Here is a 17,320-nt window from a genome sequence, read left to right as displayed (position 1 = left end):
GTCTTTTACCAACATGCACATTTCACCTGGGAGGCTTGTTCACGGTCAGTGTGTCTGACACATTGACCATAAACAAGTCTCCCAGGTGAAACGTACATGTTGGCAACAGACTATTGGTAACTCCGGCAGTGTGCACACTGGAGTTCCTGCATGAGAGAAGTTAGCAGCACAGACAGGGGTTAAAGTATCTTCTTTCAAAAATCTTTTTTTACATGTCCGGTCTCTCAGAACGGGTAGTGTGTCTGTCCTCACTGTGGGAATTATTCTTAAATTAATTATTTTAGCTTGCTGACACAAGGTTTAAACTGTGGATACTAGTATTAACTCATAGATAGACCTGAAATAGGTTGAATACAAGAGAATGTGAGACCTGACAATCTCCATTCAAATCACAGAGATTGACTCAAGTACCAATGTAATATGACACCTGTACATGACATACTGTACAATACTCTGGGATTTATTGAGTGTAATAATCTTTGACTAGGAGTTTAAAGTCTGGAGATGTCATGCCATTTTTTTGCTTTCAATGATCTCACTCTTCTGTGCTGTTACTTGTATTACCTTTACTACTAGGACACACAGAGTATCTAGTCTAGTGTTTAAAAATAGATTCAGGGAAAACCACCTAAAATTGATCCCTGTTGCAATGAAAAAAGAAGGGAATATACTTCCAATGATTTAATCTTTATTTATTGAGTGTGCTTTATGACAAAAAACAGGATTAACATACAGTAGTTTCATGAGATATACAATAAAAGTTAAGTTTTATGTATATTTACTGTACATACACAAGAGTGACCCCAAAGAAGAGTCTAATCTCTCTCTTTCTTATCCAAATCAGTATGAACATGATCAGGATTCATGTGTAGTGTGATTTATATGCATGTGCAGTAAAATGAAAATGCTGAACTGCGCTCAACAACAACAACATCAACAGAGCATGCGTCCCTGAATCAGCCTTAACACTCTCTGTGAGCTGTAATAAACAAAATTGCCTCATAGTCACAAAGGTCACTCACTGATGTTCTTTTGTGCACTGCACAGTGGTCAATAATCAACCCTTCACTAGTGAAAACTTTTCTTACAAAGTTTTCATCATATTTGCACATATGTATCTTGTCCTGCCCAACCATCCCATAAGTTGCATTTAAACACCCCACCAATATCAGGTATCCTTCAGGTTTCAGTAGCTTTATGAAGTTTCTGAGATTCTTTATATAACCAGCTTGGTCTTTGCTGATGGCATCCAGCATAAACATACTGATGACACAGTCTGCTGGTGGGAGCACCTCTGGGTCTGTGAGATTTTCTTTGCCAATGTTACATTTCATAGTCTTTGTTATTGCTGTCTTCAATGTCATGTCTTTGTCTTGACACAGGTCACTGAAATATACAAACACAAAAGGTTCATTTGGATCTAGGACTAGTCATGCCACCACATGAGAAATAAGATATCGTTTTATATGGAGATTCATTGGATAGGAAGGTATAATTTAGAGAGGCATTTTTTGTTTCTGGAAGGATTCCTTGAAGGTGGAGGAGATTGGACATTATTCTATACTTTCAATGAGGAACCTCTTTCGTTTTTCAGGTGTATTTAATATGGTAGTGGTGGGGAAAAGGTGTCCATTAGGTACCCCTATCTGAAGCACTCAGCACAATACAGCTTTTTTCTATTGTTCAGATTTAGGGGACTATTAAGAGATGACCACAGATCGCTGCATACATAGCTAGGGCTGCATTCATCTCTGCACATGCTCGGGGCCGGCCAGCACAGGGCAAGGTCACCCAACATGTGTGAGGCCACCTTCCGATACATCTGGCTGCACAGTCAGGTGGTTAGTGTCCTTTTTTTTTCGGAGTGGTTGCATGTGTCTTCACGCCCCTGCCCCAAAAATACAGATGATCCTGCCCCATTTTCCTGGCGTAACCCTACAATGAAGTAAATCCACCCCTGCAATGCTCACCGTTGTCAATCACATTGTAGTCGCATCTATGGGGGATACAACCACAATGTGTATGGCCGCGCAGCTGTGGTTGCGGCTGGGTCTCAATGACTACCTTAGTGGGAACAGGATGAGGCACACATGCTGCTGCCTGCCTGCTGCACCTGACTGATAACACTGATGACCAGAGGAGCAGAGTGCAGCAGGTGTAAATATTAGCTGGTCACCAGCATTAAGCATAATAATGATGTCAGAGACATCCTTCATTTTTCTCACAGGCAGCCTCAGCAGGCTGTGTCCTCAGGTCCTGGCACCCTTAGGCAGCTGCTTAAATCTGCTTAATGGATATGCCAGCCCTGCCCGTGGAGACATTTGTGACCAGTGGTGATTTGAGGGCATGTGGGGCATATTTAGGATCAGTGAAGTGTTGAGTGCAGAGTTGCATTTGGAAGATATGAGTAGCTGCATATGGTTGCTATGGTTGCATTTTGAAATGCAAACAGCTGATGTGGGGGTGTGGAAATCATCTGGGAAGTTTCTTTTTAAAATTCTGTTTCTGTGATTAAGTGCAATAACTGCAACAAGAGCTGCACATGCACAGTGTAGAGGGCACCCGTTCCATTTTTTTACAAAAATGTATTATTTTAGAGTAAATTAAACTAATGATGTCAAAGTTTTCAACAGAGAAATGGCTTAAGTAACGTTATATTGCCAAATTATAATTACAGCATTTTGGGAATGTTGTACAAAATGTCTCCAAAAAAGAAGGGTCGTAGCACTCAGTGAGTGGGGAGTCCTATATGTATACCTGGGGGCAGTAATAACTCACAAAAATCTATTGTTAAAAATGTCACATTAGACAGGAAGTAACAATTAATTGTTCCAAATTAAAATCCAATTATTGGTGAATTTACGAACATTTTGGGCCACATGTAATAGCCTAAGGGTTGGGGAGTTTGTGATATCTCAGCGGTTTAACCAGTGGTGGGGGGCTGCTTAATATGTATTTTAGCACTGTCTTGCTGTATTGAGTGCAGGCAGCAACTTTCATGCTGCTAACTTCCCCCTCCCTCCCACAGGCATGACTCATGCAAAGATAAGCTCCATGCGCACCAGACATTGAGGAGCTGATGATAGCAATGCTGCTGCTGCCCTGGACATAGGGGGTTTTCAATGACAAGGAGTGCAGGCAGCTGTACCTCTTTTGTAATTTATTAGAAAGCCTTTTTGGATTGGAGTGTTGCATGGAGGGGTTGGGGTGTAATGAGGTCTAAGCCATGGGGGTGCCTAGCAAACAGCAGGGAGCCCTGCCTGTTTCATTTGTAATGGTCCTTACAAAAATCTGCGGAAGTCCCAGGGGCCATTCTGTCAGCCTTAAGATGGGTACACACTAGACAATACGTATGTCATCCGATCTGGGATTATGTGAACCTGCTACAATATGTTGCTGATGATGTGCACTACCATGTGGCATCAGCAACATCTTCCATCGCCCCTACATGCAGGGCCAATGGAAGACATTGCTAGTAAGAACCATGCTGCCAAATGCAGCATAGCCGCCCCATCATTGCTGCAGCATCAGCAAGTCTTTATGCACTTGCCGGTGCTCGCACCCCTGCCAGCTCCCATTGCTGCCAATGTCACTGGTTAAACACATTGTGTAGTGTGTACTCAGTTTAACTTCAAAGCTGTACCTGGCAGCTGCTGACACTATATCTGATTGCATAATAGTGGCATCCAAAGAACTCTGATGGCATTATAGTGGCATGCAGAGGGGTCTGATGGCATAATAGTGGCATGTGGAGGAGTCTAATGGCAGAATAGTGGCATGCATAGGAGTCTGATGGCATAATAGTGGCATGCATAGGAGTCTGATGGCATAATAGTGGAATGATGAGGAGTCTGGTGGCATAACAGTGGCATGTGGAGGAGTCTGATGGCATTATAGTGGCATGTGGAGGAGTCTGATGACTTAATAGTAGCACTTGGAGGAGTTTCCATACTGTCCTTGGAGGAGATCAGTCTGCTGTCTTTCATGCCATCTATTTTATCATGGTGTCACTGTCAACATCATTTCTTTTTGCATGTATGCATGTCCTTTGTTGACCTGTGTCTCTGTTTATTCCTGAATAGTAGTATGTCAATATTTTACGCTCCATCACTATATTAAAGTTCTCTTGTACTAAATCACTGCCTGCAGTCTCTCCCACTGCCCCCTGCAGTGTCTCTCACTGTCTCATTTTCCCCTGCACAAGCGGTGATCAAATGTACAATAACCTGCACTATTTAACAGTGAATAGAGGTTATAGAAATGACTCAGTGCGCAATATAAGCAGTCAGTCAGTGTAAGGAACTACAAAGAGGTTTCCTTTATCCCTCACCACAAGTGCAAAATATAGAAAATTGGAGAAAACACTTAGCCGGCGCTTGGTCAGTTTCTCTTGGTCTGATGTACTCTTTAGGTCTCCCCCATATATCAGAGTACCATAGAAAGTAACAAAAATATGTATATATAGTGTGATGCCTTTTAATATATATACATAAAATACATAAAACTCCAAACAAAATGGATAAACTTCGACACAAATCCAAAGGCAGCATGCTATGCGGGTAATTACTGAATATTATCAGAACTGTGGCCAAACAGTTCCTAAAAGTGCATGGGTTCAATTTAGGGATTCCGAATAGTCCCAAAAAAACATGGATCGAATCCACTGATAATCGGTCATCCACTCCGCCCAACTCCACTGCCACAGGAACACCGTTGTGTTTCTACCCCGGGCTGGGGTCTTTTCCAAGGTGCTGTTCAAAATGTTGATCAGTCTAAAATGCAAGACATTTAAATGTTCAAAGCACCAATCACAGTCCACTGTGTGCAGCTGGACCCTATACACAATGATGACTACATGTCCCATGGACCTTTGCTGCATACGTATACTCCCCCGATACACCCCTTTGTATATCCGGGATATCATGGTAACCCAATGCCCAATAGTGACTTGGCACGGAGCCACGATGTCACTTCTGATCTCCGGGCATCATCTTGATGTTCTTTTAAAATATTCCCATTGGAAACAGTAACGGCCTCTTGTATTTTCTCTCAGCTCCTGTCTCATATTTGTTAATGGAGCTCATGGAGTCTTTTTCATCAAAACATGGCTGGAAGTTACGTTACACAAATTCTGATACTAAAGGGTGCTGTGATTCAAAAAAGTTTGTGAATCACTGCCCTAGATGTTTCTGAATTACTACAGTATTTATGGTGGGATTCAAGCAATGATAACAAAACTTTTTGACAAAAAGGATAGGTTTCTGAATGTTCTTTTTAAAGAGCTGAGATTTGGCTATAAATGAAAGCATAAATTAGAGCCAAGGTAAATACTGAGCTTTTCACTCATTATTGGCCCCAAAGTTTTTGTACAACTTTTAATGTAATTGATATAAAGACCTTGGTTTATGATAAGCATGAGGATGCCATAGCAAGTGTTGAAAGTGTTTACTTCAATTGCTTTAAAAGTTCTAAGTAAAACTTTGGGGCCATCAGCTAGTGAAACACCATTGTACATTAGAGATGTGCTGTTTGGTTCTAAATAAATCCAAAGCCACATAAATTTTGCTGATCCACACCAATTCCTAGTTCGATGCTCCAGATATTTGGAGATTGGATTTTATACCCAAATTCAGGTGTTGGACTGCAAAAATTACAAATTACTTGATTTTAGCTATTTTTAACCATTTTCAAGAAAATAAAAACCTAAGATTGAGATATTCAACGGGATGTAATGCAGTCCAAGATCTCGGCTGAGCATAACCACGACCCCGCACCCACTCTTTTATTCTTATGGAAGACAAAAGAAGATGTCAAACTGGTCATTGGACAGAAATACCTGTAGAGGAAGGTATTTGTTGGCAAGCATCATCCAGAAGAATGTTATAAAAAGAAGGGCAATGCATCAAATCAAAAAGAAAGGTTGGCTGAATCTTCACAATGCACTACCGTGAGAGATTCAAGTAACACTGACTAAGGAATAGCCCAATAGTCAATGTCCTCCAGTTTGTCTTCTACTCATGCCAAATCAATGTGCAGAGTAGACAGAACAGGACCATACCACAGTTTCTGATTTGAGTTCTGTGATTGTTCTGCTGATTTTACACTGGAATGTCATTTTTTTATTCTATAGAACATTTTTTTTTTTGTTATGGGACATGATGGATTCGCTCTGTGTCTGGGCTTTGAGGAGAGCTAAGAGTCTCACGTGCTTAAGATCAGTCTTCCTTTCTGAAGCATTGGGAGAAATCAAATGAGGGGATGTGGAGGAAAGTGCATAGAAAAGAAGGTAAGCCAGGTCAGAAAATGGCAGTACAGATTGCAAGACAGTAGAACTATCAGATATGTAGCGTTAACATCGGGCAGGTATTACAATTGTTTATAATATCTGAAACACTTGAACTAAAGTCAGGTACATTTTATACTTTTGAAAGTTTCTTCTATTAAATAATTTTATTGCTCAAAAGCAGAAAACAGGAAAGGGTATCAGGTATAACCATATGCAGTAGATCACAACAACTGAGAAATTTCTATATACTGTAGTCTACAGTCTTGACAACACTGAGAGTTGGCATGCTTCAAGGATGAAGAAGGTCCATATGGTAAAGTCAGAAGATTTGGTTCAAGGATGGAAGTGGAATATAGATGTTGTGATTACTGCGCAATAGGTACAGTGTTAGATTAGCAGCACATACACTTACAGAAAAAATCACCAATTTTCCCACAAATTGCATTGTATAGTAAATAAAATGTATGATTGCGCTTACACTGTACAAAGATGCAAAGTTCTGGATACGAAGCTTTCATATGATCAAATGAAAGAACCAATGAACCATAGGGGAATGATCCCTTAGATGGTATAAGTGTTAGCCGAGATCTTTCCACTTATAAAGGTATCTTTGAATAAGGATCCAATAGAGTTGGTGAATGGAAAAAATTATTCTCTTTATTTCTTCAAAAAATACTGAATAAAATTACAATAAGCAAGATGACCTTGTATAACACTGCAAAGTGCCTACTGGGGCATTTGGAGCAGATGTGAAAACTCCAATACAAGTGGGGAATCCGTAATACCCACTGTATTTAAACCCCAGTGTGCCCTGCAGGTGAAACAAGTGACAAAACTTGCTTTGAAAATAAAATGAAATAAAATATCCACTCTCAGCATGCACCAACGCCGTTTCGACCGTACAGGTCTTTTTCCAGGATGGAAGTGAAATGCTTTTCCAGTACTTTGAAGCCACAAGTTAAGCCCGAGACCCATCTACGTGATGCACTACTGACTCAGGCCGTGGGAGGACTCATTATACATGCACAGTGGTATCTCTAGTGGCTCTATAGGCTTAAAGGCTGAACATAGATTTACTGCACATGAAGAGGCACTTCTGGGATTTTCTTGTGCCACAGAGCCAGAGGACCCTTGAGAATACTGTTTTTGTTGCTATATGCTTCAGACATATTCTTTAGGGCACCAGCCATAATGTATATTATTAAATACAAAAATAAATAGGTAAACATACATTTAAATCTTCTTTGCAGATTACATGATTTCCTCATATACTGGTCCCACAAATGCAGAATGTTGCATCCCACCTGTAACAGTAGATGTCAGCCGTTAATTGATCTGACTTAATAATATGCTCAATCATTGACCAAAAAAGGTCAATAATTATCAGCCAACAGAATGGTTTCCCATGTTGCAGCCAAACTAACTCCCGGTTGGATATGTGCTACACTGCTCCTCTTGAAAAATGAATGGCTGTACTCCACGAGGAGCAAGTTCATGTCCCTCATTAAAGGGATTTTATAATTTCTACCTATGGCTCTACTTCAGAAGAGAAGAAGAATCCATATAGATTTAGGTGATGAATGTAATTGAATCCCTGGGATTTGGGCAAGTTGTTTATTTCAATGAAAGAATCAAGCAGCAAGGGGATTAGTAATATTTAGCAAAAACTGCTGAACTACATGTACCAAACCATGGTGTGTACTGTACAAAATAGAAAAAAAATTCAACCCAGACAAAATGACACCGAGTAAGAACTCTATGTTTTATTTTTGGTGGGTAGAACATTTGGAATAGTTTACTGTGTACTGACAATGGGATTACTCATGATAGATGTTTTGGATGATATGTTACCTGTTTCCTTCTAGGCTTTTAATATATGCCATTATGTGAGACCAATCAAACGCTCCGGTACGTGTGTTAATCCATCTGTTCAGCTCCATAATACATTGCTCAGAGCACTTCAGCACAAGGATCTTTTTAAAAAATCCACTGGCTGTATAGAGATGATGAATGAAAGATCCAGCACTGATGTCAATCAAAAGGTCTCCCTTAATGTGACCTGCAGGGAAAGATTACAGTGATTACAGAATATAATATGTTATGTGGCATCAATTCTATTTATCATTCTGTAATGTCCTGTTACAGGCAAGCAACTGCCTCACCACACACCTGTTGCTACTTCAGTTTACTGTGTGAGGAATGTACTGTAATGTACTTATTTGAGTAGAATTTCCAGTATCTGGGGCCACCTATCCTGCCTGCAGTAAATACACAGACATTTGTCTGTAATGTTCCATAATGTAAACCCTTAGAAAACATGCACACCTAGAGAATAATTCACTAAGGATTGCAATTGCAAAGCAGTTTGCAGCAAATTTGCGATTGATATCCTTAACAATGCAAAATAAGGAGGAGGTGCATACTATCTCCTTCCTACATTTGTGATGCAATCGCATATGGGATGAACATCATAACCATCGATAGTAATGTTTATCTGCGATGACAGGCTGTGTAATCCTGGGCTTACTCAGGCTTTCCGTCATAGAGCGATTTGTGAGAGCAAGGAAATTGCATCTCGCGATGCAGTCCTTGGCCTCGCCACTTCCAGAAAATGAGGGCAATACACCCCCATTACTGGCAACGCCTGCTGCCCCCACCCCCTCCATTCCTGTGAACACCTCTGCCTGTCAATCAGGCAGAGGCATTCGCATCACTGCTTTGTGATCGCAGCACCCGTTCTGCACATGTGCCGAATGGGGTGTGGTTCATAGCGTCGACAGTGTCTAAGTCGACCATGTTTGGATCGACCACGATTGGTCGACATTAACTAGGTTGGCAGGGTCTCTAGGTCGACAGGGTCTCTAGGTTGACATGCTCTAGGTCGACAGGTCAAAAGGTCGACATCAGTTTTTAATGGGGGGTTTTGTGTCGTTTTCTCCATACAGTTACCGTGAACCCCAATTAGTGCACCATGTTTGCTCGTCATGCTTTGGGCAAGGTGCACCGCTGCACTCGACACAGGTTACTATTACCAATCGTAGTCCCCGTGGATCGTTAAGTATTAAAAAGTTCAAAAAATGAAAAATATGTGAAATACTCATGTCGACATTTTGACCTGTCGACCTAGAACATGTCAACTTTGAGACCCTGTCAACCTTGACACCCGGTTGACCTAGTTACTGTAGACCAATAGTGGTCAGCCTAAACATTGTCGACCTAGTTACTTTGTAAACTTTTATTCAGTACATACTTTACTGTTACTGAGAAAAAAAATGAAATGTGGGGAGGAAAGGTGTTGGTTAGGATTAGGCGGTTTTATTATGATGGTGAAAGGCAGTAGCATATCTATAATGGGTGCATTGTGTGTGGTGCACCTGGGGTCCTGTATCCAACAGAGCCCAAAGCACACACCTTGTACACATTTCTTTAACATTTACTTCTTCGGAATCTGGCAGCGGCAGCTTTGCATAAATCAATCATGGCAAATTTTCCATTAGGCATGTGAAACAAATGCCTAGGGGCAGCACTTGTGTGTGGGAGGCAATTGGATGCTTGTGTTAGTAATGTCAGACCAAAAAGTACTAGCACCTGCAAAATGTTTTCACTGTACTTTACTATATTCCATCTTGAGTGGAATGTAAACAGGCAGGACATGCACAGATTGCCTCTGTAAGCCACCTCATAGATCACAAAACAGGTGAAGCTAAGAAAATAAGACTATCTTGCAAAGGTTCATTTATTTCAGTAATTCAACTTAAAAGGTGAAACTAATATATTATAAAGACTCATTACATGCAAACTGAGATATTTCAAGCCTTTATTTGTTTTAATTTTGATGATATAGAAGAATTTGTGATATACTATATGAATAATATAGCTTGTATGGTTGGTCTTTATTGGTATATTGATATATATATATATATATATATATATATACATACACATTGGAAGGATAGAAATATTTTACATTTAATTTTTTTTCTTTTAACTGAATACCTGCGCTTTTAAATTCCTTTTTTTGGTGGGGGCTAATTTTAGGGAGACGAATAAATCCCTCAACTGTGAGCTGCAGGAACTCAGTTTTAACAAGTATTTAATCACGCTAGGTTTATAAGAGTTTGGTCTCTTTTTTATTTTTTAACTTGCAGCCTAGTTCAAACTGCGTGAATCACAGGGCTTATAGATGCATATGAACAAAGTGCACTAGGGTAATGCACAACAAACAGTACAAACAATAGATATATATTTTTTTTTCTATTTTTAAACTTGCAGCATAGTTCAAACTGCATGGATCACAGGGCTTAAAGATACATGTGAACAAAGTGCACTTGAGTAAAGCGAACTAACCAATCAGTACAAAAATACGGACATTTTTTGGGGTTTTGTGTTTTGGTTTTGGATTCGGTTCTGCAGCCGTGTTTTGGATTCGGACACATTTTGGCAAAACCTCCCCTAAAACTTTTTGTATGATTCAGGTGTGTTTTGGATTCGGGTGTTTTATTTAAAAAAACCCTCAAAAACAGCTTAAATCATAGAATTTGGGGGTAATTTGGATCCCATAGTATTATTAACCTCAATAACCATAATTTCCACTCATTTCCAGTCTATTCTGAACACCTCAAACCTCACAATATTATTTTTAGTCCTAAAATTTGCACCAAGGTTGCTGGATGACTAAGCTAAGCGACCCAAGAGGGTGGCACAAACACCTGGCCCATCTAGGAGTAGCACTGCAGTGTCAGACAGGATGTCACTTAAAAAAATAGTCCCCAAACAGCACATGATGCAAAGAAAAGAGAAAAAGAGGTGCACTGTGGTCACTGGATAGCTTAGCTAAGCAACACAAACACCTCAATATCACAGGAATTATTTGTTCTAATAAATAGTATTATTGGTCTAAATCACTGGAAGAAAATGAAAAAATCACTGGAATTATTTGTTCTAATCAATGGTATTATTGGTCTAAATCACTGGAAGAAAATGAAAAAATCACTGGAATTATTTGTTCTAATCAATGGTATTATTGGTCCAAATCACTGGAAGAAAATGAAAAAATCACTGGAATTATTTGTTCTAATCAATGGTATTATTGGTCCAAATCACTGGGAGAAAATGACAAAAATCACAGGAATTATTCACTGGAATTATTTGGCAAGATCACTGTAATTAATCATTATAAATCACTGATATAAATTGGTAAAATCTCGCTATCACCTGCCTATTGAAGTGGAATCTAGATGGGATTTTGTACTGGGGACACAATAACTTCATCAATTGTCTATATCCCAATGCACTAATGGTTGAAAATGGGCGCACATTTAACAGTGCACTGATTATACTGAGAACTGATTATACTGATCACTGATGATACTACGGAGAACTGACACTGAGCAGCGAGAACTGCACTGGACTATTGTACTGTAGTATACTGGTCACCACAATGCAGCACTGACACTGAGCACAGATATTAAGCACTGATCAGGATACTAGATGTGACATGGTGCAGCAAGATACAGCAATGGACTACTGTACTGTACTACTATATATTGGTGGTCACCACAATGAAGCACTGTACTACTATATACTGGTCACAACAATGCAGCAGATATTGAGCACTGATCAGGAGAATAGAACTGAGTCTGACACGAAGCTGCAAGATACAGCAATGGCCTACTGTACTGTACTACTATATACTGGTGGTCACCACAATGCCGCACTGTACTACTATATACTGGTCACAACAATGCAGCAGATATGGAGCACTGATCTGGATACTAGAACTGAGTCTGACACGGAGCTGCAAGATATAGCAATGGCCTACTGTACTGTACTACTATATACTGGTGGTCACCACAATGCAGCACTGTACTACTATATACTGGTCACAACAATGCAGCAGATATTGAGCACTGATCTGGATACTAGAACTGAGTCTGACATGGAGCTGCAAGATACAGCAATGGCCTACTGTACTTTACTGTACAACTATATACTGGTGGTCACCACAATGCAGCACACTGAGCACAGATATTGAGCTTTTCAGGCAGAAAACGTAGCCACGTCCTCTCCAACCAATCGACAATGCACGAGTGAAAATGGCGGTGGCGCGCGGCTCTTTATGTGGAATCCAAATCTCGCGAGAATCCGAGAGCGGGATGATGATGTTTTCCCCCATTTGAGTTTTGCGTGTTAGGCGGGAAGAACCGAGGCTGCCTCTGACCCGTATAAACTACATGAAGTTTGCGGGGGTTCGGATCTCAATTAACCGAACCCGCTCATCTCTAAAAAAAATATATTTTATATTTTTATATTTTTAAACTTGCAGCTCAGTTCAAACTGCATAGATCACATGGCTAAAGTAAAGCACAATCAATACAGCAGAGTACAGTGCAACACACACCAGCATTCAGCATGCTCCTGCATACACAGTCATTATACTGCACAGCCACAATTAGTCTGAAGTATCTGGATGGACACAGCCAGCTAAAACAGCAGTGTATGGTGCAACATGCTTCTATATATAGTCACTATACTGCACAGCCACAATTTGTCTGGAGTCTCTGTATGGACACAGTAGAGTATAGCACAGTGTGCCCCTATATGCACAGTCACTACACTGCACAGCCACAATTATTCTGGAGTCTCTGAATGGTCACAGCAGAGTATAGTGCAGTGTGCCCCTATATAAAGTCACTATACTGCACAGCCACTATTATTCTGGAGTCTCTGGATGGACGCAGCAGAGTATAGCATAGTATGCCCCTATATATAGTCGATATACTTCACAGCCACTATTAGTCTGTGGTCTTATTGGCTGGTACTTTTCCCTCTCCATGTAATCACACTCCAAGCAATGATGCTTCCAGCCCTGAATATATTGACCGATTCAGTTATTAATACTATTTCAAACTTCAAAATGTTTTGCAATTAAAAATAACCATTAAGTTTTATACAGATTACACATATGTGCCAATAAACAGTGGCGTCACAAGGGGAGTGCATCCCGCACCCGGGTTTTACCTGCCGAGGGGTGACACCAAAGTTCCATCTCCTGCTCAGTGACAGGATCCTGGTGCTACACTGTTATATTACATGCAGCAACCCCCATTGGAGAATCGGGTCTTACACAACTGCGCACATGCATGCACCTACTCTTAGGGTAGCTTTGTTGCTGTACCTACCCTCAATGAAAGCACGGTGTAAACATTCCATTGGAAATTTCAATGAATCTTCTTCAAAGACCATGTCTGGTCTGTTAGAAAAATATGTTTCCAGATATTCTCTAGAATCAAAGCCATGTTCAGGATAAAATTTATGTGAGCTGGAATCCATCTTGTAATACTGTGTCACAGACTGGCTTACTCTCACGTCTTCCCTCTTACTGTATATGTGACTTGTCCAGGATATCTGTGTACAGTATACTCACCAGGACCCAGTTATTTATATTCACCAGTAACCAGGATATCAGTGTTATCACATGATGGGGTATCAGCCTCAGGAGCTGTCATGGGAATGCAGGTGACAGTGTAATCATCTAATGCAGAATAAATTATCATAATATAAATTTTTAATTACATAATTAAATATTGCACAATATTTTAGTGATTTAATTAAAAGTAATAAATATGATAATTAAAAATGTAAAAAATGTTTAATATTTCTGGTGCAGACACATGTACAAATAAAGGGTCTGATTCAGATGCAGACACAATGCCAATATTAACACAGTGCAGTGATTATTAGTGCACCAAGGTACTTTTGCATGGACGCTCACAGTGAGGACTCAATCTCAAATGACCGAAAGCAGGAGGGTGTTTTGCGGGAGGCAGTGCCAGTCCAGCGGCGGACAAGTCATGCGAATGCACAGGGCACCCACCGCAGCACTTTCCATGTCCCTAGATTGCTCCCCCTCCTCTCTGTCATAGTACCCCCATAGGGGGTGGAGTTTGTAGAATGACGCGTTTGCATCGTGATGCCACGACGCAACGCATCATTTCATGAAACTGCAACACCCGAGTGGAGTACTATGCCGAGAAGGAGGGGGAGCTGGCATGCAGGCACTGGCGCCGGCTCCACACAACCCTGAAAATGAGCATTAACCCTGAAAATGAACATTACCCCTGTCAATAAGCATTACACATGCCTGACAACAACATTAAACCTGGCAACGAACATTACCCTTGCAATGAGAATTACACACCTCTGGCAATGAACATTACCCCTGGCAACTAGCATTACACACACCTGGCATCGATCTTTACCCCTGAAATGAGCAATACACACCGCTGGAAATGAGCATGATACCCATAACAGAGTTTGAAACCACTGGCAACGAGTCAGATACCCAGCCCATGAAACCCCTGGCAACGAGCAAGACACCCAGCCCATGAAACCCCTGGCAATGAGTATGACACCCAGTGCATGAAACACCTGGCAATGAGCATGACACCCAGTGTGTGAAACCCTTGGCAATGAGTATGACACCCAGCAAGTGAAACCCTTGGCAACTAGCAGGTAATTTAAAAGTAATTAGAAGCTTTACTGTAGGGCATAATGTATCACGGGCATTGTGGTGTGTGGCATAATATGGTGCAGGGGCATAATATGGTGCAGGGGGCATTACTGTGTTGGGCTTAATATGGTGATTTTTTTCCTGTGGTGGCCGAGGTCTGTTAGTGCAGGGTCAAAACTAGGGTGTAAGGTAGTCTTTTTTCTGTGAGGCCACGCCCATTCAGCAAGACCATGCCAATTTCAGCAAAGTCACCCCAGTTATATTTATGCGAGGGGGGAGCACATCTTGAATGTCAATGGGGGGCACATTTTAAAATCTCGCACTGGGAGAAAAATTGTCTAGAAACAGTCCTTGTGGGAGGTAACAGGGGTTGGTGGAAAAACGCTGGCATATCACGGCTGCTGTGAGTCAGTTTGGCTGCAAAGTTCAAAGCCATATTCATTTGTTTGAGAATAAAATTGAAGATTGAACAGTAAAAGTAGAATAGTAATAATACATTTATGCCAACCAGCATATAATTGTGAGAGAGTGAAAGAAGGTGGGGAAAGAAAAAGAAAGAAAATATTTGGAGCAGTGCGGACATTGTTGCTGAATAGAGACACCCCCATGCTTGTGAGTAGCCGAAATGGGCAAGATGTGCCTCCTTCAGCATCAGCTGCGGGTACACAACCATGGGTATGTAAGATACAATGCATGCACAGTTGCAGCTGAAAGTCTTTAGGCTACGAAATTGCCAATTATTGCTAGTGAGGCTGTTGACCAGTAAAAGAAAATAGACGCCAACCAAAGCCATCACAAAGTCCAGAGCAACTGAGTACACATACTGAGGCAGCATCTACACAATAACAAGGAACATCTACTCCTAGAGTGAGTTTATGATCACACAGACTGTGGCAGTAGTGATGCTGGTGCCATGTTCCTCTACATCAGTGGTGGGGAACATCCAGCCTGTGGGAATTATATGGCCTGTAAATGCCATTGGTCTGATCCGGGGCACTACAAAGGAAGTTGCAGAGTGTTCAGAGCCATCCACTGTGCACTGTATACAGTGTGAGAAAACTACATCTCCCATGATGTAGTGCATGGGAGACAGCTCCAGGTGGTGATGTGAGGCAGCTTTGGAGTGGGATCTCAGCGGAGGTCTGCTCTGCTGGCTGCATGTGGGTGGTTGGAGTGGCTGTGCTGCATTGCGGAGTGGAACCAGGACCTAGGTGGTGAGCAGGACTCTGGAAAGAACCTTTCATGCAGTGGTGGTGAGTGCCCTACTGGCACTATACAGGCAGCACTATGTATAGCTGTCAATAACATTGGCATTACTGTGGCCATCATGTGTTAAGAGCACTAATGTTGCCATTATGTGTAAGGCCACATCGGCTTTCCAAGGAGCATGCGCAAATTCGATGCGCGCATTGGGGGGGGGGGGCAACTTCAAAAATAGACCGCAAATGATGTAATATAAATCCAAATGGCCCTAAGCAGAAAAAAGCCCTGGACCCAAGGGTTACTACCTCTGCAGGTTTCTTAATTGGAGCCTCCCTACCTGTGTTTATGGTCCTGAGCACTCTCAGTCCAGCTGTACACACATCCTGGCACAGCCTCTTCCATAAAGCTCTACAGGTCTTCAATGGCTGCATCAGCCTCCCCTCAGTAACTTTTTGTGTGTACCCATGCTTCACTGCCTCAAGCAGGTCACATAGCCAACAGCTCTGTGTGAGTCTGCCATTCTCCTCCTACCCACAACAGCTCCACTGTTCCCAAGTTCCCCTCCTCCCCGTAACAGCTGAACTTGTATCCCAACTTGTCTTCCAGACTGCTTATGCATATTAGATGGGTACAGCCCCTAAGCTCCTGACATTTTGCTATACACTTCTCAATTCTAACCAGCCTCATACCTGCAAGGTACTCCTCTCGACACAGCAGTTACCACTGTTTTATTCTCCACAGCCCACTGGCTGCATACATGGCTTACATCCTCTTGTACATGGCAGTAGACAGCCTGTCTGGGCCCAGGTACTTTCTGGGGGCATGGTCTACTCATGGAAGGCATGGCACTGTACGCTTAGAAAAAAAATACAAAAAATGAGTGCCTCCCTGGCCACACTGCAACCCAGCACACAGCAGTCTATGCTGGACTGTGGAGAAGAGCTGCACCTGCTGCTGCCAAGTAAGGAGGGGATTGAATCCACCTCTGTTCCCCTCCATGACGCCTGGGTAAATAGTACCTGCCCCCCTCGGGCACAACTGTTCTTGCATACTATATAACTTGACAATCATCATGTACCTAATACTATTTTTCTACCAACTCTGCAAGACTGTCTCACAAACTGACCGCTCAACTGGGGTTCTCCTTTTACAGTAGATAGGGCAGATTGTGCTATTCACTTTAAGCCCATTGACCCGCCATCCAGAGACATAATAGTCTACCTCAACTATGTCAGTGCAAAGGAAAAACAATGTGGCTGTCGGTCTGATTCTGTTTTGGAAGTAAAGCAAAAAAAAGCAAGTTACTTTATATTCTGAGC

General features: G+C 41.6%; 1 protein-coding gene across 1 annotated transcript; it reads right to left on the bottom strand.

The window, feature by feature from the left end:
• Positions 1-962: 962 nt before the first annotated feature.
• Positions 963-13,618, bottom strand: LOC134965360 (nicotinamide N-methyltransferase-like). Its single transcript, XM_063941828.1, has 3 exons — positions 13,468-13,618; positions 8,138-8,345; positions 963-1,386 (listed from the first exon to the last, which is right to left on the bottom strand). Exons 1-3 carry the CDS (start codon positions 13,616-13,618, stop codon positions 963-965), a joined length of 783 nt encoding a protein of 260 aa, XP_063797898.1.
• Positions 13,619-17,320: the final 3,702 nt, after the last annotated feature.

The sequence above is a fragment of the Pseudophryne corroboree genome, chromosome 10 (assembly GCF_028390025.1).
Source record: "Pseudophryne corroboree isolate aPseCor3 chromosome 10, aPseCor3.hap2, whole genome shotgun sequence".
In the NCBI taxonomy this organism is placed as follows: Eukaryota; Metazoa; Chordata; class Amphibia; order Anura; family Myobatrachidae; genus Pseudophryne; species Pseudophryne corroboree.
The sequence above is the reverse complement of the archived record's forward strand: the minus strand, read 5'-3'. Positions and strand labels throughout refer to the sequence as shown.